This window comes from Chrysochloris asiatica, unplaced genomic scaffold, assembly GCF_000296735.1.
Source record: "Chrysochloris asiatica unplaced genomic scaffold, ChrAsi1.0 scaffold00101, whole genome shotgun sequence".
Classification (NCBI taxonomy): domain Eukaryota; kingdom Metazoa; phylum Chordata; class Mammalia; order Afrosoricida; family Chrysochloridae; genus Chrysochloris; species Chrysochloris asiatica.
Genome location: NW_006408619.1, coordinates 11,321,105 through 11,346,029, shown reverse-complemented (window position 1 = coordinate 11,346,029; position 24,925 = coordinate 11,321,105). Strand labels below are relative to the sequence as shown.

At 42.3% G+C, this 24,925-nt stretch overlaps 1 protein-coding gene across 1 annotated transcript in view; it reads left to right on the top strand.

The window, feature by feature from the left end:
* The first annotated feature begins 16,369 nt into the window (after positions 1 to 16,369).
* Positions 16,370 to 24,925, top strand: part of IQGAP1 (IQ motif containing GTPase activating protein 1) — a 133,796-nt gene continuing 125,240 nt past the window's right edge. Inside the window, exons 1-2 of the mRNA XM_006867150.1 lie at positions 16,370 to 16,536; positions 18,369 to 18,468. Coding sequence (XP_006867212.1) covers positions 16,482 to 16,536; positions 18,369 to 18,468 — 155 coding nt within the window. The 5' untranslated portion in view covers positions 16,370 to 16,481. The remainder of the gene's footprint in view (positions 16,537 to 18,368; positions 18,469 to 24,925) is intronic.

Here is a 24,925-nt window from a genome sequence, read left to right as displayed (position 1 = left end):
ATTTAGTAACCATTAGCACAATGGAAACGAATTGCCTTAGAGAAATTTACAATTTAATTGTGAGACTCAAAGAGTAAGAATTTATCTAGGTGAAGAAAGATGCAAAGGTATTATGGAAAAGGAGACACAAGCAATTTGACTAAAAAGATTCAAATATGGAGTTGAGAGAAGAAGGAAGAGCTTGAGTTTTGTTATCTGAGACAATGTTTCTCAAAGTGTGAGCCAGAAAGAATCTGATCAGTCTTAGGCGGGTGCTTATTCAAAATGCAGATTTAAGGGCCTCACTGTTGACCAGGTTGTTAAATTCCCACAGTGAAACATTGTATACAGGGGAAATGTGCAAATTACAATGATATGCATCGACATATACATATAAACTCAAGAATGAAAAATTAAGTACAAAAAGCAAGACATTGAAAAAAATATATATAATAGGTATAAAAATACAATAAAGGTAAAAAAAAATAGGCAAGACAGTATATAGTTTAAGGTGTAATGGTGCTCACACATACAGCGTAGAGCAAAGACTTTATCATACAAAATTCAGAAGAGTGATTAATTAGAGTGGGGGAGGAAATTTTTAAGCTAGATGCTGAGTATATGATTTTTTCAAAAATTCAAATTCTTTAAATTATTTAAGTGTATTATATACTTTTGGAGTCCTGGTGTGGTGCTGTGGGCAAATGCGCTGGATGGCAAAGTCAGTTTAAACTTCGAGGTTAGTGGTTCAAGGTCACTAGCTGCTCCTTGGAAAACCTATACAAGGTCGCTATGGGTCAGAACCGACTTGACGGCATTTAACAACAACAACATATAACTTAAATTTAAAATATATTTCAAAAGATAGAAAATAACAACAACAAAGGAAAGCAGCATGCTCTTCCAGAGATTGACTTTTCCTCCTTAAATATCATGAAGTTGAATTATACTGAAAGAAAGAAAGAAAAACTGGCAGGTCAAGTAAGTACCTGGGCTGGGAACAGATGACAGGTCAGTCCTCTCCATTTTCTCTCTCAATCATAACCCCTCTCCCCCAACACACACGCTCATGTTTCCATAAGTCAAATAACAAACCCTTTATTTGTTAAGTGCAATCGAGCAGGTTCTGATTCATAGCAATCCTATATATGGTTTTTGAGAAGCGGCTGGTGGGTTTGAACCACTGACTTTGTGGTTAACAGGCCAGTGCTTATCCTACAGCACCACACCAGAAGATTATAGGTTCATCCTTCCATAACCTCTATAAACAGTCACCCTCAGACTCCCCTATATAATGTTTTGTGTCCCCCACCCCCCACCATGCTTTAGATTGTTTCCACAGGGTGTGAACATTTTTTCAGCTCTTGTTACTTGCTGCCATATCATTTTCTAAGTGAATTGTACCAGCTTATAATGGTGCCTCTTGGTCCATGTACAGATTCCTCATGAGCTCAATTAAGTGTTCCGGAATACTCATACTTCGCAATGTTGTCCATAGCTTGTCATGATCCACACAATCAAAAGCATTTGTGTACTCAATAAAGCACAGGTAAATATCTTTCTGATATTCTCTGCTTTCAGCCAAGATCCATCGGACATCAGCAATGATATCCCTTGTTCCACAGCCTCTTCTGAATCCAGCTTGAACCTCTGGAAATTCTCTGTCAATGTATGCTTGTAGCCATTTTGGTATTACTTTTAGTAAAACTTTACTCCCATGGAATATCAAAGAGATGGTCCTATGATTTCCACATTCCGTTGGGTCACCTTTCTTTGAAATGGGCACAAATACGGATCTCTTCCAATCAGTTGGCCAGATAGTTGTCTTCCAAATTTCTTGGCAGAGATGAGCGTGCAGTCTCACATTCTTGAAAGATTTCAATTTTTATTACATCAATTACTGGTGCCTTGTTTTTAATTGTGCTCATGAGGAATCTGTACCTGGACCAAGAGGCCGGTGTTCCAACAGAACATGGGAACACTGAATGGTTTCAAATTAAGAAAGTTGTGCAATAGGGTTGTATTCTTTCATTATACTTATTCAACCTGTATGCTGAGCAAATATTCCGAGAAGCTGGGTTCTATGAAGAAAAACGTGGCATCAGGATTGGAGGAACACTCATTAACAACCTGCAGTATGCAGATGATACAACCTTGCTTGCTGAAAGTGAAGAGGACTTGAAACATTTACTTATGAAGATCAAAGAGCACAGCCTTCGATATGGATTACATCTCAATGTCAAGAAAACAAAAATCCTCACCACTGGACCAATAAACAACATTCTTATCAATGGAGAGAAGATTGAAGTTGTCAAAGACTTCATTCTTCTTGGATCAACTGATCAACACTCACGGAAGCAACAGTCAAGAAATCAGACAATGTATTGCATTAGGCAAATCTGTTGCACCAGACCTTTTTAAAGTGTTGGAGAGCAGAGATGTCAGTTTGAGGACTAAGGTGAGCCTGACCCAAGCCATGGTATTTTCAATAATCTCATATGCATGCGAAAGCTGGACAGTGAATAAGGAAGACTTTTTCTATACCTTTAAGTAAAGCTTTGCTGAAGTTGATGGTGAATTCTGCCAAAGAAGACAGTCTGATACATGGGTATGTTGCCAATGACTCCACTGAACTGAACAACATGCTTGATCCTTATAATCCAGAGAGCCCATCTCTGTACTACGAGAACGTAGTTAGGAGGTAGTGAGAACCTGGCTCTTTTCCTATCACACTTTACATGGGTCAGTTAGCTGACTGAAGTCTTACGGGAGAAAGCTGCTGCATTTTTTCTATTTCAGTCATTACATAATTCAACGAAGACTGAAGACGCATAGTCTGTGTCCCTTAGAGTTTCCTGGCAACGCAAGTAAATGAGTCCCCAGTTAACCTGCAATCTCATGAGAGCTCCAGTATGATTTGCTGCACTCCTCTTCTGGAAGAACCCTTAAGAAAGTAGCATTCCACAAAGGAAGTGGGCTATCTGTTACCCCGAAGGTAAGTCCTAAATGGAATGAGAAGTGACAAAGAAAGAGGGCATTTCTAACCAGCTTACCAAGTCTTCACCTACTCTCCATCCTAAATGTCCCTGGATGGCACAGTTGGTTTATGCTGAAAGACTTACCTAAAGGTTAGCAGTTCAAATTCACCCAGTTATACAGTGGAAGAAAGGACTGGCAATTGGCTTCCATAAAGATTATAGCCAAGAAAGCCCTGTGGAGAAGTTCTACTCTGAAAACTAGCTGGTTGTCAAGAGTCAAGGTCACCCCCTCAGCAATGGGTTTGATTTTGAATTACCCTCTAACCGGCTGTATCCATGGTACCTGAGGAGAGAGGAAGTCACACCCTCTGATAAGGGTAGGATATCTTTCCAGTGAGGTTCCGCTTCAACCTCTTGAAACATCACATGACTCCTGTTCTTTGAGAACACTGGAGCGAGCTGGTAAGTGTAGCACATATACAACTGTGCACACACAAATACCCCATACATCTTCACAACAACCTGGCTTTACTTATGCTGTTTCTCCACCTTGTGTGCTTTCTTACAGGTCTTCCCGGGAAGTTTTGCTCAAATAACAGCTGTTCTAGGGAACTTGCTTATGCCCTCTAATATAAGTGCCTTACTTGTTCTCCGGGGCCTCTGCCTTCAAGTCTGAAAGCTTCTTGGGAGTGCTTTATTATGTCTGTGCCCATCACATTCTTTGGTGGGTGTGACCTAAGAGCACTTTCAACTTAACTCTTACACACTCACAATCACAGACAGAGGCTTGGCATGTGTATGGAGAAGAGCATTTACACACGTAAACTTTGGGGCAAGTGAATCCTGGCTGTACCACTAACGAGTTGTGTAAGCTGTAGATAACTAATTCTCTGTGTCTCAGTTTTCTCCTCCAACCCTTCTGTGACTTGTGGAGCATTTAGTACCTACCTACATTTTCTACCTCTGGGGTTTAATGGGAAGCTGCGATCCCACTTTTAGTGCATGCTGATATCTGGTGGTACCTATATAACTGTGTGTGTGTGTGGATCTGAAGAAAACAGCCTCATTCCACCAACCTTAGCACCAGAGGCCTCTTGGAACACATGTGCCCTACTAATTCACATATATTTTTTTAATTAGGTGTGAATTAGTAGGGCACATATGTTCCAAGAGATCATTCACATATGGAGTCCTGGTGTAGCACTCTGGGTTAATGCGTCAGACTGCAAAGCTGTTTGAACTGCAAGGTCGGTGGTTCAAGCTCACCAGCTGCTCCTTGGAAACCCTATACAGTATAGGGTCACTATGGGTTGGAATCAACTCAACAGCACTTAACAACAACAACAATTCACATATGGGATTCATGGTATGGTGCTGTAGGATCAGCACTGGACTGCAAACCACATGGTCGTCAGTTCAAACCCACCAGCTGCTCCTAAGAAACCCTATACATGGTCACTATGAGTCGGAACCAACTCAATGGCACTTGAGAACAACAGTTGACTTATGTGCCCAACTAGTTATATGTGACGCTATAAGATAAGCCCGTACAGGGTCGCTATGGGTCGGAACCGACTCGACGGCACTTAACAACAACAACAACATAAGATAAGCACTAGATCATAAGGTCAGTTTGAACCCTAAGGTTGTCAGTTCAAATTCACCAGCTACTCTTCAGAAACTCTATACGGGGCCACTATGAGTCGGAACCAACTTGACAACACTTAATAACAATTTTATGAAAATCCTTATTATCTCAAAAAAAATTTTTTTTCATTTCATTTAAAATGTCATTACTGAAAACATGGTTTCAACAGAAAATTCAAAGCTGAAAATAACGTGTTATTGTGAGTTGCTCTCAAGTTAGTTCTGACTTCTAGTGACCTGATGTATAACAGGAAGAAAGACAGCATGGTTCTCCTGTGCCATCCTCCTAACAGTGGCTCTGCTTGAGCCCATTGCTGTAGCCACCGTGTCAGCCCATCTCTTTCCCCTTCTCTTGCTGACCTTCTATTTTATCAAGCATGATGTCCTTTTCCAGAAACTGGTACCACCTGAAAATATGCCCCAAGTATGTGAGATGAAGTCTGATCATACTTACTTCTAAGGAGTATTCTGGCTGTACTTCTTCCAAGATAGATTTGTTTGTTCTTCTGGTAATCCATATTCAATATTCTTTACCAATACCATATTTCGCATGCATCAATTCATTCCTGAAAGGGTTAAATTGGAGACTTCTAGTCAGTTTGAACCACAAGGTCCATGGTTCAAACTTACCAGCTGCTCTTTAGAAACCCTGTACTATGAGTCAGAATTGAACAACGACAAGAAGTAGTTCCTAGCTTATAGGGCTGTTGTGGAAGCAAAGCAACATGATGCATATCAAGCACTTAGAGGGGCCTGGTGGACACTCACCACAAGTTAGCTTTAGCTACTGTTACTATAAATACATGTGTCATTCCCAGTATATTTAAGAGACAAGCCGTGGGGAACCCTGTCCATACAAGTTTTGTCTCAATATCCAGTCTTGTGAAGGAGTCTAGTAGTACTTCTACTTTGGTCTGGTGCTCATGGATTTTGATGAGTTCTTAGATTTGTTCTATATCTTTAGCTTTAAGACTACTAGGAAAGCCTTGTGGTCTATTATAACCCCAGCCCAGAAACCAATGCCCCAACTCCATTGTGGGCTGATTTCCTGGCTTCCTCCCACAACTTCCGGGTCTTTGTTTTTTGTTATAAGTTGCCCTCAGACAGAGACATGGGTGTTTATAAATGGATGCTGAGGGCCTTACAAAGGCAATGAGGCAACGTACAAGGAGTGAATGACCAACTTTACATCGATATGTAGCCTATAAACTGAGAGGCAATGATAAATGGTGATTTACCAGAGAGATGGAGAATCTCAAAGACCTCGGCTTGATTTCCATCTCTGAATCCTATGGCCTGAAGTAAGATACCTAACAACCTCTTTGTCCCTAGTTCCTCATTTGTAAATGGGGATAATTACACATAAAGTTATTGTATGGATTAAATGAGACAATACATATGAGGTAGCTAACACAGTGTAGAAAATGGTAACCAAATGATTGTAATTATAAAAGGGTAGTTAAAAATGGTTCTTTCTTCAATAACCAAGAGGTGAAAGTGTCTAAAGTAGGAATCTCTGGCAGAAGTTGTACTCAGACACAGATTCAGAATATTTTCGTATCTGAAGTACAAAGCAAAATAGATTTTCTTCAAATGAAGAGGAAAAGGAGAATTATGAAGTAATGGATAAGAATGTTCAGTGAAGATGAACTAGCACTTAACATAGACCCACTTGATGGCGGTCATAAATTTGCCACAGGCTGTCCCATTCATTCTTTCTCTAGTCATAGTTTACCTTAAGGTGTTCAGTCTACAGGAAGCCAAAGAAATTAGATCAGAGATTACAAAAACCAGGGGTTCCAATTCATTATTGACAACATGTGTGGCTCTGTGGGTTAGTGCACTGGACTGCAAAGTTGGTTTGAAGTACAAGGTAGGCAGTTTAAGCTCACCAGTTGCTCCTCGGAAACCCTATACAGGGCCGCTATGAGTCAGAACCGACTTGACAGCACTTAACAACAACAATATCAGCTCAGGTGTGGCACTGTAGGATAATCACTGGGCCACAAGTGCTGTTTGAACCACAACTGGAGGTTCAAACCCACCATATACTCTTTGAAAACTCTATACAGGATCACTATGAGTTGGAACCAACTCAATGGCACTTAACAACAACAGAAACAACACATCAGCTCAAAAAGCTCATGGGCTCTACTAAGTCTTATCAGAGACAATCAAGGTGCCTAGCTGGATTAAAGCTCTTCTATATAAAATTATGTCATCAGCATATTTAGAAAATACTTGTGTACTACTTGTTCATTCTTCTTGGGTCAATAACCAATGCCAATGAGAGCAGCAGTAAAGGAATCAAATACTGTATTGCATTGAGCAAATCTACAAAAGACCTTTTCAAAGCATTAACAAGCTTTAAAGATGTCATTTTGATGGCTAAGATGCACCTGATCCAAGCCATGGTATTTTCAATTGTGGCATAGACCTGGAAAAGGTGGGTAATGAGAAAGGAACGCTGGAGAAGAGCTGACGCATTTGAATTGATGAAGACGATTGCATAACCCATGGACTACCAGCAGAATGAACAACTCTATTTGGGAAGAAGTATGGTCACAATGCTCCTTAGAAACAAGGATGGCATGACTTCATCTCACACTGGATGTGTCATCAGGCGGGAACCAATTGCTGGGAAAAGACACCATGAGTGGTAAAACAGAGGATCAGCAAAACAGAGGAGACTGTCCACCATATGGAATGGCTGCAACAATGCGATGAAATATACAATGATTGTGAGGATGGCCCAGGGCCTGGCCTTCGTTCTAGCATATATTAAGGTGCTTATGAATGGGCGCAGACTCCCATCCACAGGAATTGTCGTCTAACAGCAACAATTTGTACACTACCTTGCTCCCTTCCCAGAACAACCTAATGCCCTTAGGCATATGTATTAATTTTCTATTGAGTTTCTGATGGCCTTGACTGGGTTGTTTGCTCAGGGTCTCACGAGGTCAGAATCAAGGTTCTTGATCTTGAAGATCTGGGGAAGAATCCACTTTGAAGCTCATTCTGGCTATTGGCAGGATCACATTCCTTGCTGTTGTAGTTCTGAGGTCCCTGTTTCCATGCTGGTTGTCAGTAAGGTTTGCCCTCTGCTCCTTGGAGTTTCTATCAGGTTCTTTCCACATGGTTTCCTCCATCTTCAAAACCAGCAAAGACCGATCGAATCCTTCTTGTGGTGTGAGTCTGTTTGATTTCCTTCTTTGTTACCAACTGGAGAAAACACTCTATTTTTAAAAAACTCTGGTGGCTACATTAAGCTTTCAAAGATAATTTTACTATCAACTGATAAGTAACTTTAATTACCTCTATAAAAATCCTTTCACAACAGTACCTAGATTGGGTTTTGATTGCATGACCAGGGACTGTGTATTCTGAGCACCTTAAAATCCACAAGACAAGAACAATTCCCTGAAAAGCTGGTGGTGTTGACATTTGCTCTTTAGGAGCACTAACAAACTGAACTGTGGGCTCAGATTTATCCAGTCTCATCATAAGAAGCTGAAATACAAGTCCGTTCTCTTCTCACACAAGACATGGGACTAAATCAGTCAAAGATGTTAATATCTGTCTCTGGGAATTCATCCTTTGGGACATTCTATATAAACTACATAAAAATCATATCTTAAAATTTCAACAATAAGACTGCTGTATTTGTTCATTATTAAAATAATAATTTTAAAAAACAACAAAAACCCTGTCAAACCAGTTGCCATCAACTGGATTCCAACTCATGTGCTATCTAACTATTAATACTGATCTTTACCCATATTTCTGCCTTTGAGGAGTTAATAACTGGGTAAGATGAATAGATAGGCAAATAGTTCAATAGACCAAGTACTAAAATGCTGTTGTTGTTGTTGTTAAGTGCCATTGAGTTGGTTCCGACTCATAGAATTTGAACCGCTGACCTTGTGGTTGAGTGTTTATCCTCCAGCGTCACACCAGGACTCCAAATGCTGTAATGTTGTTCTTCCTGTTAAGTGCCGTCGAGTCGATTCCGACCCATAGCAACCCTGTATAGGGCTTCCAAGGAACAGCTGGTGAGCTTGAACCACCAACCTTTTAGTTCAAAAGTTTTGCAGTCTGATGCATCAGCCCACAGCACCACACCAGGATTCAGGATGCACCACCAGTATCCCTGGAATCACTTACCAGCTTCTTCCACAGCATGATTTGAACCCATGGAATCATTCCAGATGTGTGAATCTGTCATCCTTTCTAATGCTGAAAGTTCTCTGACCTTTTCTGAAAAATCAATTTCACATATATGTAAGCAATTACAATTATGTTTCAATCAATTTCTCTAACTTGTGGCTGGCTAGTTTCTTTCGTTAAAACAAAAATCATACTAAGCCAAAAATAGAAATTAACTAAAAGTTTATTTAATAGACAATTTGTAAATCAGGCAACACTTCTGCCTAGAGAGTCAAAGTGTTCTAAGAGAGAAAAGAACTTCAAAAGAATCACATATCCCATCATACATGGACCATGCTAGGCAAAGAGCCAGGGAACCATATTTACATAACAACACTTTACCCCAAAACACAGTTTCTAGTCTGACCTTGGAGTTTCTGTTTCTTGAGCTGACTGCACACAGATAACTAAAACCAAACCAAAACACAAAACACAAAACAAATTGTCAAGTCGATTCCAAGAGACTCTATAGGGCAACGTAGAACTGTCCCATAGAGTTTTCAAGGCTGTACAACTTTGAAGTAGCAGAAAGCTTCATCTTTCTTCCATTAAGCAGCTGGTGGTCTTGAACTGCTGACCTTATAGTTCACGGTCCAGTGCTTATGCTCTCAAACCACCTTGCACATACTCGTGGAGAATTCTTCAAAAATATGCAATGTTGTTAAGTGCCTTCAACTCAGTTCTGACTCATGGTGACCCTGTATAGGGTTTCCGAGGAGCAGCTGGTGAGCTTGAACTGCTGACCTTGCAGTTCAAACCGACCTTGCAGTCCTGCACTAATCTAAGGTAAACATTCTTTACAGTTAAGCTTGGCTATTGTTTGATTTGGAGTCCTGGTGTGGTGCTGCAGGTTAATGCGCTGGACTGCAAGGTCGGTTTGAACCGTATGGTCTGCGGTTCAAGCTTACCAGCTGCTCCTTGGAAACCCTATTCAGGTTCACTATGAGTTCGAGTACGAGTCAGAACCGACTTGACAGCACTAACAACAACAACAACAACAACAACAACAACAACAACAGCGTTTTATATAAGGTGACTTTTGGTGGCGATCAATTTTCTCGAAGTTCAAAAGATCATCTGAAGGCAGTGGGCTGGGTAAGTTACTCCAACCCCCATGAGACCTAGAAATCTGGATTCCACAAGAACTAAAAACTCTGTTTCTCACCTTTAATATTGATGATAAGCCCTGATTTCAGAAGCAGTAAAGTATGAAAAACTTGGAACTTATTTTGAAGATATGATTTCTAAAATGCTACTGTTGTTACGTGATGTCAAACCTGACTCACACACGCCCTATATAACATAGCAGAATTGTCCAACTGGGCTTCCTAAGTTGTAATCTTTATGGGAGCAGATCGCCAGTTTTTGGGTTTTTCCCTCTTTCTCCAACTGTCTGGATTCATTTTGTTTGGGGGAGGTGATATCTGAGTTGAGTCTGAAAAGTTGAGTGATAGTTTCCCCGGCAAGATAAGGGGTTGAAAGGTCTCTCCGGCAAAAGGAAACCTCTATTATGGTGCTTATCTCAAGTTATCTTGTTAATATTGCTCTATTCCCATGAGCCTGTAAGCTTCCTGAGATCATGAAGCAATGCTATCTCCCAACATGCCCCTTTAGCTCCTGGTTTTAGTATTTTATTTTTATTTATTCATTCATCTTGGCTAATATTATTCATATTTACATTTACTAACAAAATAGTGTTCCTAGAAGCTCATTGTAGAATCCTTAGTAAATACAGAGAAGCAAAAAAAAGGAAGACAAAAGTCCACATAATTCACTGAAATTTCATTACCCGGAGAAATCAGTGTATGTGACTCAAGGCTTTTACAAGTGCAGATGTTTATCTCTACATATCTATCTCCATCACTCATCTGTCAGTTTGTTGCGCTGGCTTGTGAGTTGCTGTGATGCTGGAAGCTACACCATCAGTATTTTAAATACCAGCAGGGTCACCAATGGTGGACACGTTTCAGCTGAGCGTCCAGACTAAGAAGGCGAGGTGGACTCCTTTTGAATGTTCAGTCACTGAGAACCTCACGAATAGCAGTGGAACACTGTCAGATAGAAGCAGAATATTGAATATTGGAACATTATGAATAGCACCAAAATATTGTCAGATATAGTGCTGGAAGATGAGTCCCTCAAATTAGAAGGCACTCAAAATAAGAGTGGGGAAGAACTGTCTCCTCACATGCGATGTTCAACCGTTTCAAGAGGCAGCATATGATCAAGAGTCAATGGTACTGACAGAAGAAGTCCAACGTGCATTGAAGACACTGGCAAGGAATAAGGCTCCACTAACTGAAGAAGTACAAATTGAAATCTTTCAACAAACTGATGCAACACTGGAGGCACTTACTCATCTATACCTAGAAACTTGAAAGACATCTACTTGGCCAACTGATTGAAAGAGGTCCATATTTGTGGCCATTCCAAAGAGGTGACCCAACAGATTGCAGAAATCATCAGACAATATCATCATCACATGCAAGTAAAATTTTGCTCAAGGTAAATAAAAAAATGGCTACAACAGTACATAGACAGGCAACTGCCAGAAGTCCACGCCAGATTCAGATGAGGATGTGGAAGAAGGGATATCATTGCTAACATCAGATGGGTCTTGGCTGGAAGCAGAGAATATCAGAAAGATGTTTACTTTTGCTTTATTGACCATGCAAAGACTTTTCACTGTGTGGATCATGACAAACTATGGATAACATTACGAAAGATAGGTATTCCAGAGCACTTAATTGTGTTCCTGAGGAACCTGTACGTAGATCAAGAGGCAGTCATTCAAATAGAACTAAGAGACACTGGATGGTTTACAATCAGGAAAGGTGTGCACCATGGTTGCATTCTTTCACCACATTTATTCAGTCTGTATGCTGAGCAAATAAACCAATAAACTAGATTATATATAGCACCAAGATTTGGTGAAGACTCAACAACCTGCAATATGCAGATGATACAATCTTGCTTACTGAAAGTGAAGAGGATTTAAAATACTGATGAAGATCAAAAGCCACAGTCTTCAGTAAAGCTCAATGTAAAGAAAACAAAAATACTAACCACTGGACCGAAAAATAACATCTTGATAAATGGAGAAAAGATTAAAGTTGTCAAAGACTTCATTTTGCTTGGATCCACTGTCTAGCAACACTCATGGAAGCAGCACGCAAGAACTCAAACTACATATTTCATTAGGCAAATCTGCTATACAAGACGTCTTTTAAAGTGTTGAAGAACAGATGGTTGATTATTCTAAGGTATTTTTGTTCCTTTGGTGGTTCAAGCTCACCAGCTGTTCCTTGGAAACCCTATACAGGGTAGCAATGGGTCAGATCGACTCGATGGCACTTAACAACAACAACAACAAATTTATTGTTTGGCTTAAAATTGAGCCATGCCCCTTAAAAGATTGAAATTCAAAGGGAATACATGAGCAGGCATGTAATCTTGCTGGTGACCACATTGGTCGACCGATAGCGGAAGTAGGGGAAAAACAGCAATGAAGTTGTGAGCTAAGTCCGACCATATTCAATAGACTCCTGTCAACCTGGATCGCGACCTGGGTGACCAGCAATATAGCGAGACCTGGGGAAACCTGAGCCTGTGGACCGGGACATAGTCACAGAGGACTAGAGCGGAGAGTGAAGTATCCAGCTGATATGAAGTGAGGGGAGATGCACAGGAACGCCCATACTTGCAGTACACATTTGACCTAGCTCAATAGCTGGATGATCAGAACTCAACTAGAGGAAGAAACAAGAGGAAAAAGACTGTAATCCGCTACAATTTGTTGAGTTTGACCTATACATAAAAAAATGGATGTAGTAGCTTAAAAGAGGGAATAAATCTTTACAACAAGGATCATTCCCATCCCCTCTGTACACAGGGTTGACAGGGATGGGCAACTTAGATATTAGCTACCCCAAATGGGGGGCTGGGCAACAAAGGCATGAAGTGACTAGCTTACAAGTTTTCAAGAGGGAGCTTAGTTTCAGAGGGTGCAGGGGAAGGTAGAATCTCCACTGAGTGGTTTCCAACCTGTCTAGATGGGACTGATGAAAGGAGATGGGGATAAGACTCTTGTCTTATCAGGACTGATTGCGAATGTTGCAAATGTAAAGGTAGATGTTTTGTAACAAAAGAAGTAGTTGATATTGCAGTCCAGGAGTGGAGGACCCTGGGACCATCAGGGGAGAAGAGCAGAGTGTGAGACCCTATCCAGAGAAGCAGCAATGTCAGAGATGGAGGCAGAGACAATGACATGGAGAGAGGGAGTGGCTGGGGACTCTAGGCTCAAGGAGGGAGAGGGGCTGTGTGCTGGTGGCTTGGGGGCTGGCGTGCAGGGTATATCCTTTGGTTGTTTGAATGGTTATATATTCCTGAGTGCTTTGGCATCCATCCCAAAACAAAACAAAATAGAGGGATTGGAAGTAAGTGCTGTTGAATGATGACGCATGGAGGGGATTGAAATCATTGCAATGAAACAAAATACGATAGGATGAATGTAAAGCTGATGCTATCCCATGTAAACTATCATTCAATTCACAATAAGAACTTATAAAAAAAATAAATTAGCCATGGTGGTAAGTTCATTTCCAGACCTGAAGGGTGATGTTGTTATTCCTTATCGCTGTATAGTATTAAACCCTATACAGGGTCGCTATGGGTCAGAACCGACTCGACAGCACTTAACAACAACAACAACAACATATGTACTACAGTTTATTTATCCATTCATTCATTGATGGGCAGGTAAGTTGTTTCCATCTTATTGTGAATAATGTTGCAATGAACATTAGGGTATCATACCCATCTAGGAGTGGGGTTGCTGGGCCATAACTGTTTCTATTTCTCACTATTGAAGGATGTGCCATACTAGTTTCCATAGAGGCTATGCTACATCTTTGGATCCCATTTATTGCAAAGGTCTTTAGAATGTATATGATTAATTTAAAAAGTTATATGTATATCACCAAAGACTGTAAAATAAAATCAAGAGTTAACATGGGTAGAGCTTGTGGATTTCTGGAGTATGAGAGACTGAGGTAACAAGTTTTGAAGTCCCTTACGTAATAGAGAAAGGGGTTCAAAATGACAGCACAGTGAGGATAATTCTGAAACTCTGAAGCTCTGGGACTTTATTTCAGTGAATAGACTGAAAATGGCTAAAGCAAAACACCTGGAAGGTTTTTCAGGTTGTGAGGGGCCTGATTTGGCATGCTAAGGAATTTGGATCGGAGTAAGGGGTGAGGGGGAGAACGTGAAAAAGAGGAACACAATTGCATGTGCACTTTACAAAGGTGACTCTGTTGACTGTGAAACTGGTTTTCAGAAGGGAAAAGAGAGGTGATATAACACTTTGTTGTTATTGTTGTGAAGTGCTGTCGAGTTGGTTCCAACCCATAGAGACCTTATACAGGGTTTCCAAGGAGCAGATGGTGAGCTTGAACCACCGATCTTGCAGTTCAAATGACTTTGCAGTCTGACACATTAACCCACAGCGCCATACCAGGACTACAAAGCAGTGTAATTACACTGGGGATGGAGCAAAGAAACATTTCAATACTAGCACCCATTGGATGTAGGGTGTGAGGCAAGGAGCCCGAGGTGCTCCAACCGGGCATTGTGGGATTTTACTGCAGAATGGTTAAAGGAGCTTTGGTAGCATAGTGGTTATGAATTGGGCTGTGAGCAGTTCGAAACTACCAGCTGTTCCGCGGGAGAAAGATGAGGCTTTCTGCTCCCATAAAGACTTACAGCCTTGGAAACCCTGTACAAGATCACTATGAGTCAGAACTGACTCCACGTCCCATGACCACCACCAGTGCAGAATGGTTAAGCCCTCGGCATCTAACCAAAAGGTTGGTGGTTGAAAACCATTAATTGAAAGGTCAGAGGTTTGAACCTACCAACCTCTCCGTGGGAGAAAGATGCGGAGTCTGGTTCCATGAATAGTGTAGCCTTGGAAACCCTAAGGGGCTGTTCTACTCTATCCTATAGGGTCACTGTGATTGAGAATCTACTAAAAAAGCAATGGGTTATTAATAGAGGATAGAGCAGGAGCAGGGGTTGATGTTTACCGTGAATCTGAAGAGATTCACAAGGCTCCTGGGTGGCACAAATGGTTTGTGCTTTGTTGTCGTTGTTAAGTACCATGGATTAGGTTCCGACTCATAGTGACCTTGCACAGGGTTTCCAAGGCTGTAAATCTTGGAAGGAACCGCTGGTAGTTTCGAACTGCTGACCTTGAGGTTGGCAGCCCGACTCGTAACCACTATGCTACCAGAGCTAACTATAAAAATTAACAATTCAAATCCACTGAGTGATGCTGTGGAATCAAGGCCTACTGATCTACTTCAGTAAGATTGCTGCAAAATGCTGTCAAGTCAGTTCCAATTCATGGCGACCCTGCATAGGGTTTCTGCGGCGCTTTATTCCACAGCGCCACACCAGGACTTCAGCCACTGAAAATCTGTTAAACACTGTGTCACCTTGAGCCCCAATCTACTAAATTGACTGCACCCCAATGGGTTTGGGTTTGGTTTTTTGTTTTCTGCAGGATTTATGGGTGAAATGTACATTAGACTGTTGAAAATGAATTTGGGCTTCCAGAGGGCTCCTATATACAAGGGGGCTTCAAAAAATTCATGGAAAATGGAGTTAAAAGACAGCGAAAAATATCCATGAATGTTTTGAAATATATGCAATATCAGCAGTTTAAGGAGAGCATGGATAGTTACTTATAAGAGTGGACAAAGTAAAAAATGGGAAGAGGGCTGATGATCGGATTGTTGTGCAATATTTAAAAAGCAGGCAGGGGAAAAAAGGGACAAAAAGTCCCTCCTCACTCATATCCTCCTTGGATAAAGAGAATATGCTAGAGTCTTGGTGTGGTGCTGTAGGATAAGCACTCGACCATAAGGTCGTTTGAACCGCAAGGTCGGTGACTCAAACTGACCAGTCGATCCTCGTAAATCCTGTACAGGTCACTGTGAGTCGGAATCGACTCGACAGCACTTAATAACAGTTCAAGGGAAGCACGTTTGGGCAGATATATTTTCCTGCTTAACGTTTACACCTTAAATACTTGGAAGGCTGAACTGTTCGAACCTGGCGACTGTTGGTGAATTTGGGAGAGGATTGAAGGCCAGATGGTGCAGAGAGTACCCAAGAACACCTTGGGGCACCTCAAAGGATCCCTTGGTGCAGAGGAACGTGGTTCGTCCGGCAAGAGAAGCGAGGCGGCCCAAGGTTTTGATTTCAAGCCACCGACATAAACGGCTTTTTTACCAGAGTTGCGGATGTGGCTGAGGTTCTGGATCTGGAGACACTGGGCTTTCCTTCCCGCTCTGAGCGGAGAGGAGAGCGAACTGGACCGACCTGCTCCGCCTCCTTCCTTCCGCCAGCTCTAGGCTGCGCGGAGAGAAGGGCAGGGCCGGAAGGACGAGGCGGGACAGGGGCGAGGCAGAGTAAGAGAGGTCCCGCCCTCGGACTCCCTCCCTCTCCCATCTGCGCAGCAGGGCGGGGCCGCTAGGGCGGGACCTGCAGGGCGGGGCCGTGTCTTTGGAGCCGGAGCCGACCGCTCACTTTGCAGGCTTAGTAGCTGCCGCCGCCCGCGCCTCCAAAGTCTCACCGCTTCTTCAGCAGAGACCGGGCTCGGCCGCCATGTCCGCTGCGGAAGAAGTTGATGGGCTGGGCGTGTCCCGACCGCACTATGGCTGTAAGTGTTGGGGGTCCGCAGCGCGGAGGCATGGAGATCGGGTTCACTGTGTTCTAGGCGCCGTTTTCCTGGGGGCTCTGCTGGGAGGGTGGGGCAGGGCGGCTGCGGGCGGCGCGGACCCGGAAGAGCCGGCCCGGCGGGGCTGCGGGCCAAAGGGGTGGCGGGAGGCGAGGTTCCCGTCCCACGTCTCATTCGGGCTCGGATACAGCGGAGAAGACACCAGAGGCCTCTCCTTAACACGGTTCCCACCCATCGCCTCCACCTCCCGACTCGACCGAGATTGGGGGAGACGGCCTAGGGTGAGGTGGCAGAAGGACGATGCAGGGCGTGTCCCCGGCACCGGAGACGGGGGCTCTGCTGGGGCCTCCTCGTGGGAAGGTGCTTCTCGGTTGGATGCGTTGCCCTAGAGCCTGAGTTTTGAGAGATGGACCCAGGGTTCAGGCCTACCCGGCTCGGTGCAGGCTGTGAGGTGCGGCCTTGGATAAGTCACTTCAGCTTTTAGGGCTTAGTTCCCTCGTCAGGATTTCAAAATTAAAATGAAACACACATATACACACACAACAGCGCTCCGACTTCCTTATTTTTCAGAACCTCCTTTTCAGTGTCTGCCCCTGGGAAATCAATGAGCTATAGACGGTTGGTTACTCCTGGTCAAAGGAGGGCCCTTTTTCATCTCGTGAGGTTTTCAAATTTATGTTTTAGGATTCACATTTTGTCTTAAGAAGGGTAATTTTACTCATCATCAGTTATGTGTGAGGAGTTATGCCGTGTTTATGAAAACATGGGAATTAACGATGAGTAAGACCAGGCCCTGTCTTTAAGAATTTTTCAATCAGAGAGACAGGTGTACAACCTAATAAAAATAAGCCGTAATAAAGATAAGAGCTGCGTGAACTAACTGGACATCAGCAGTAATGTGGGTGAGGAGAAGGGACTTGGTTGGGAAAATAGTGTGAACATTTGGTGACGTTTGGAGAGACCCTTGATGTAATACTGTGCAGAGAAGTTTGTCATGTTAGGGTGGGGCAGGATACATGACATGAAAAGGGAAGAGTGTGGAGCCTGAGCCAAGGTTCTGAAGAGAGAAGGCTCTGTGTTGAGAATTCAGTGGTGCCGAGCACACGCTGGTGGGAGGAAGGGCAGTGAGAGGGAGGAGATGAATTTCCAAAATTAGTTGGGGCCACATTGGGAAGGCCTTGAATGCCATGCCAAGGAGTTAGGAATGTGTTCTGGATCCAGGGTGTCCATGCGGGCCAGATTGCTCCTAGGCTTTGGAGGGCAGAATGTCTGGGTTTGAATTCAGGCCCCACCACTTATATTAGCTATGAATTGAGCTCACCCAGCCTCTGTTTCCTCACCTGTAAAATGGGAGTGATAGCCATCAAATTGTTGTGTGACTTCATTGAGTGAATGCATGTAAAATACTTAGCACAATGCTGCCCTTTAGTTCTCAAAAATCGCCAGATTTGGTTATTAATGAAATAAGAGAACTTGATCATATCCGTATTTAGAAAGGCAGATCTGTATCTGTCTAGCAGATAAGGACAAATTTGGGCCCAAATCTCAAGCACCAGTATTTTTCAAGGTCATGCTGCAATTAAGTCCATGCTGCTATGATGGCCCTGTGCGAGAAAGATAGGATTAGTATAATCAAAACCCCAGAGTTCTTATTTTAGGAAAGTCACCTTGGTGTTGTACCTCATTATCCACATATCCACATGTTACCCTGACCCTCTAGGTGACTGGTAGGAATTTGATGCTTGTCTTTTCTCTCTCAGGAAGGTTACAGATGACTGTGTTCACACTCTTTCTCTCTTTCTCTCATGTTTTAGCCGTCCTGGATAATGAGAGACTTACTGCAGAAGAGATGGATGAAAGGAGACGTCAGAATGTGGCTTATGAGTACCTTTGTCATTTGGAAGAAGCAAAGAGGTAAAGATTGGCTGGCTGGAGAGAAGATTGGGAGAAGGTGCTGATGCAGTGTGAATAAGCATAAAGATCTCTTTGATTGTGTTGTAGGTGTGACTGCAGGAGGCTGGTAGTTGAGAGAGTAAATCTAGGTAGGGTATTTATTAATGGGAGCAATTAGTCTCAAGGGCAGTTTATCATAAAAACATTCTGCTGAGCATTTATGTCTATTGAAAAATTTCTAGTTTTTTTTCTGTTTTATGGTTATGTTTGCATACAGTTGTTTGTGTGTGTGTGGGGGGGGCAGGTAGCATTATTAGGGTTTGAAGTCCTTGGTTTTAATGTTTGATGAATTCTTCATTGGTTTGGATTTATGTAGGAATTGGTTCCCCTCTCCCCATGGCTTGTGGAGTAGGTATGTGATTTGGGAGGCACAGACGGCTAATAAGTGAGTGCTCTGGGTGTAGGTTCTTTCCTTTACCAATATTAAAAAAATCATTTGACTAAAGGCAACATCCTCTGCTTCTTTTATGAAATGAAGTTATAGTTTGTATTTGGACTCTTGGTGTGGCGCTGTTGGATCAAGCCCTGGACTGCGAACCACAAGGTTGGCAGTTCAAACCTACCAGCTGCTCCTTGGAAACCCTACACAGGGTCGCTATGAGTCGGAACTGACTCGACAGAACTTAAGGACAACATTTTCCTTTTTTCAGATGCTTCAAGATCTTGTGGTCTTATTCTTAGTATTAATTTGCTTTACTATCAGTGGTCTATTTCTTTTGTTCTGGGGTGTGTGTTCCTTTGCAAAGTCTTCAGGGTAGAAAAATATAATTACAGATCAAAAGTTTTGTAAATCAGAGATTAGATAGAAAATGATAAAATGGGATAAAGAAAGGTATGTATAATAAAATTTAATGTAAATCAAAGATATTTCAAATAGTGCCAGTTAACAAAAGTTTCTTCTGTTTTTTTTCTTTTTTAAATGTTTTATTGTGAATTATGTGATAGTTTACATGGGAGAACATTAGTTTTACATTCATCCTATCTTATACTGTTTCACTGCCATGGTTACAGTCCCCTCCATGCATCATTAACCAACCAAAGGGTACATCCTACAATCCTGCCCCCCCCCCCATGGCCAGTCGTCAGCACGCAGACCCTCTCCCTCTCTGGATCCAAAGTCCCCAGCTGCTCCATCTCAGAGATCACTGCTTCTCTGGGTAGGGTCCTGCTCTCCGCTTTTCTCCCTTCATCGTCCCAGGGACTTGCCCTCCCAGACTGAAAAGTTAATTACTCCCCTCCTTGCCACAAAATATCTACCTTTACATTTACAATCCTCACAATCATTTCTGATAACAGTCATTCACCATTGTATCACAAGAGACCTATCCGCATTTCCTTTCATCAGTCCTGCCTAGACAGATAGGATACTACTCAGTGGAGATTCTACCTTCTTCCACGCCCTCTGGATCTAGGCTCCATCTTGAATGCTTGTAAGCCAGTCACTTCTTGCCTTTGTAGCTCTCCATTTTGGATAGCCAGTGTCCAAGTTGCCCATCCCTGTCTACTTTGTGTATGGAGGTGGTGGGTCTTCTGGTTTTTTTTTGGTTTTGTTTTTCAATTTGGAAAACACTGCAGGAAATTCCAGAAAACAATACAACAAACATCCGTATGTTCACTGGCCAGCACTAACAAATAGTAACCCTTCAGAGTGTTCCTTTTTTATAGGAAGATGGTGGTCCATTGTGAGTTTTTAAAAAAATTGTAGTAAGAAAATATATATAACAAAGCATTTACTATTTCATCATTTTTCTGTGACATTAATTACATTCATTATGTTGTGTAACACCAGTCTCTGTTTCCAGTTTTTTCCATTACTGTGAACAGAAACTTAGGACCTCCTAATCAGTGACTACCTCTTAGCTCTTTCTTGTTATCTCTGTTAACTACTACTAATAAATTTTAGTCTCCATACAAAAGGAGCTCTGGTAGTGTAGTGGTTACGAATTGGGCTGCGAACTGCAAGGTCAGCAGTTCGAAACTACCAGTTGTTTTTCGGGAGAAAGATGAGCCTTTCTGCTCCCGTAAAGATTTACAGCCTCGGAAATCCTGTACAGGGTCGCTGAGTCAGAACCGACTCCACAGCATATAACAACAACAACAACATACATTTGCCAAATTCTAGATATTTCATATGAGTGGGATTATACAGTAATTCTCTTTGTGTTACTGACTTGTTTTACTTAGTGTAATGGCAAGGTTCCCCCATGTGGAAGCATGTATTCATTTTTTCTTTATGGTTGAGTAGTATTCCATTGTATGTATGTTCCACATCTATTTCTCTTTTCATTTCTTCTTGGGCAATTAGGTTGTTTCTCCCTTTTGGTATTGTGAAGAGTGCTGCCGTGAACATTATCCCACAAGTATTTGAGTCCTTGCTTTCAAGTCTTTTGGATATATGCCTAGGAGTGGAATTGCTGGACCATGTGGTATCTCTACATTTAACTTTTTAAGGAACTACCAAGCTGTTTTACACAGTGGCTGTACCATTCCTCCAGCAATGGCTGAAGATTGCAAACGCTCAGTACCTGTACTTGTTGTCTGTGTCTGTATTGTCAATCTTAGCCATCCTGTTGTGAAGAGCTATCAAGTTGGTTTTGATTCAGAATGACTCTTTATAGGGTTTCCCAGGAAGGCCTGGTGGGTTTGCACCAACAAACTTGTGGTTAGCAGTCCAGTGCTTATCCTACAGCATCACACCAGGACTCCATAGGCATCCTGTTGTTGTTCCATGCCATCAAGGAGGTTCAGACTTATAATGACCCTGGATCGATTTTCTAAGGAGTGGCTAGTGGGTCGAACCACCAGCCTTGTGGTTAGCAGTCTAGTATTTATCTTACAGCACCACACACACCCGGATAGAGTATCTCACTGTGGCTTAGATTTGTATTTCCCTAATGACTGGTGGCATTGAGCATCTTTTTATGTACTTGTGGACATTCAGATGATTCATTGGTGAAATCTCTAATCAGGAACTTTGCCATTCCCCTCCCCCCCCCTTGTTTTTTTAATTGGGTGGTTTGTCATTTTGTTGCTGAGTTGTAGTTCTTTATGTATTCTGGATACTAAACCCTTACCTGATACATGTTGTTAAGTGCCTGGAGTTGGTTTTAACTTAGAGTGACTCTTCTAGGGTTTCCGAGAAGCGGCCAGTGCGCTATCCTGCAGCACCCCACTAGGATATGAGTCCCCCACATTTTCTCCCAGCCTGTAGGTTGTCTGTTCACTTTGTTGACAAAGTCCTTTGGTGTACACATGTTGAAAATCTGTTTTGAATTTAATTTTTGTTGAACTATGCACAGCAGGACCGGTTCCCATCCCACAGTTTGGAGACATAATGACCAGTAACATTGGTGACACATTCGCCTGTGTCAGCATTCTCCTTATTTCTCTCCTGGTTGGTTCCCTCCAGCTACTGAAACTCCCTGGACCCCAGCCTCCTTATCCATGTGTTAAAATAGTTGTTGACCCTTTGGTCTTAATGTAGATCAATTTTTTTAAATGCACTAAAAACCATAATACTCATGGGTGACCATTTTTACTCTTTAGGCTAACCTGTTACTTCATTTAAAGGTGACTTCAGGGAAAGTTTCTATTCTAGGTTATAAGGACAACCTAGGGACTCTTCCAGTCTCAGTCTGCCCAGTAAGATTAGATTCTTGAAGGTTTTGAAATTCTGTTCCACATTTCTCTCCCTTTTGTTCAGGATTCATTATCACATTCCTGATCAGAACAGTCAGTGATGCCTGCAGAGATCTTGTAGTCCTTCTGGTCTTAAGGTAGAGGAGGAACACGTTTAAATTTTTGATTAAGTCCAATTTATTTAGCTTGTCTTTTGTTGTTCATGTTTTTGGTGTCTTATCAAGAATCTGTTGTCAAAAACTAGACCCTGAAGCACCACCTCTATGCTTTCTTTTAAGAGAATTTATGGTTTTAGTTCTTACATTTAGGTTATTGATCCATTTTGAGTTAATTGTTGCATATGGTGTTCTCTGTAGGCCCAGCTTCATTCTTGTGTGTACAAATGCAATTGTCCTAGCATAGTTTATTAATGAGACAATTCTTTGCCCATTGAATGGATTTAGCACTTTTGTGGAAAATCAGTTGACCGTATATGTTTTCCTTTTGCACGTCTCCAGGCCCTATTCTCCTTCTTCTCTTCCTTGTGGCAACTATACTGTTATGTGTTTGGTGTGTTTTCTTGGACCCAGGCTTTTGTGAGCTTAAAACCCTTCTAGGAGACTCAAGTGGGAGAACGAATTAGTGGTGATTTAGGAGGGGAAGATGTTAGGAGTTTTTCTAAATGGAATGTTAGACAGTAAAAGGTGAGCACATCATTGAAGGAGCCTGGTGGCCGTTATAGGATAGGCATTGGATGCTAACCGCATGGTCAGCGGTTCAAATCCACTATCTGCTCCTCAGAAACCCTATACAGGGTCGGAACGGACAGACTGCACGTAACAACAACATCAGCACATCATTGAAAGAGACTTTTTCTCATGCCAAGTTTGTAAGGGTCTTACAAACAAAAATATTGAGTCCTATGCCGCTTGAATCATGGACATTTAGTTTGGAAAGTTAAAGAATGCTAAAGCTGCAGCGGCTTTGAGAGCCCGTCTTGTTCTCTGTGGAGACTTGGCTACTCTACTGAGGTCACCTGGGGGCTAGGGAGGAGACCCCCAACATGCTTGCTTTCCCCCTATCCAGTGTAGTTCTGTTTTTGTTTTAATATTGGGTTTCCACAGTCAGATTCCCGTTTTTCAGAGAGTGTCTTGGGTAACACCCCTTTCTCCCTAATGCCACATTAATCTAGTTTAGTTGTCTGGTTTCAATGAGGAAACAGACCTGAATTTGGTCTCCTTATAAACCAAACCTACTGTTGTAGAATTGATTCCTTCTCTTATTAACCTGACAGGACCAAGTAGACCTGCTCCTTAGGGCTTCTGAGATGATGCATCCTTATGGGAGCAGATAGCTTCAGCTTCCTCCTGTGGATTTTGAACCGCTGACTTCATGTAATACCTAACTAGCACAGCCTACTGCGCCACCAGGGCACTTTGGTCTAATTGTAGTTTTCTTAATTGAAGAATAACCAAAAATAAAACCAAATCTACTGCCATCAAGTCATTTCCAACTCCTAGTGACCTTGTAGGGCCGAGTAGAACTGTTCCATATGATTTCAAGGCTGTAAATCTTGCCAGTGTCTGACTGCCACATCTTTCTTCCGCTGAGCAGTGGGTAGGTTGGAACCACCAGCTTTTTGCTTAGCAACCAGCTCTTTAACCACTGCCAGAGCTCCTCCTTATTGAAGAATCATTTCCACTTTATAAAGTTTTTATTGTGAATTGAGTGAAGGTTTACAGAGCAGATCATCAGTCCCACATTCAGCGTATTAGTCACACACTTCGTGTCATTACAATGATTGCAGCCACTTCAGTGTGCCATCAGAACAGAGTTTACCTTGATTCACTTTAACTCTTGTACTCCACCCTGTGTTTTCCACTACCTTCATCTATGAGAATAGGGTTTTTGAGGAGCGGCTGGTAGGTTTGAACCACCAACCTTTTGGTTAGCAGTCCATTGCTTATCCTACAGCACCACACCAGGACTCCATCTTGTATAGGCATCTCTATATTTTTAATGCCTCGAAACAAATCCACTGCCATCCAATTGGGTTATACTCATAGTGACCATGTATAGGATTTCCTAGACTGTAAACCTCTATGTAAATCTTTCTCGCGTGAAGCAGAGCGACTGGTGGGTTTGAATCTTGGCCTTGTAGTCAGCAGCTCAGCACCTAACCCACAGCACTACCAGGGCTCCTTTTGAACTTTTAACTACAAGGTTGGCAGTTCAAACCCACCAGCTGCTCCTTAGAAATCCTATGTAGGGTTGCTATGACTTGATGGCACTTAACTACCACAAGCAACAACAGATGACTTTGTAGGCTAAGCACTGGACTGTGAACCACAAGGCTGGCAGTTCCAACTTAGCAGTTGCTCCATGGGAGAAAGATGAGGATTTCTGTTCTGCAGTTACGGCCTTGGAAACTCTATACAGGGTCGCTATGAGTTGGAGCCGATTTGACAATGTTTAACAACAGTGGTTCTGAAAGGTGTCCTGGTGGAGTAGTGGGTTAATCGTTGAACTGCTATCCTCAAGGTCAGCAGTTCAAACCCACCAGCTACTCTATGGGAGAAAGATGAGGCTGTCTGCTCCTATAACGATTTAGTCTCCGAAACCCAAAGGAACAGTTCTGCTCTGTTCTATAGGATTGCTGTGCTTCAGAATAGACTGGAAGGCAGTGCGTTGGATTTTGGTTTAGTGGCGCTGATAGTTCTTCTTAGTTGAAAAACTGCATTTAAAACATTTCAGTTCCCTAGTATCCTGGTTAGAGAGAGCTTCGCCTTGTGCTGGGATA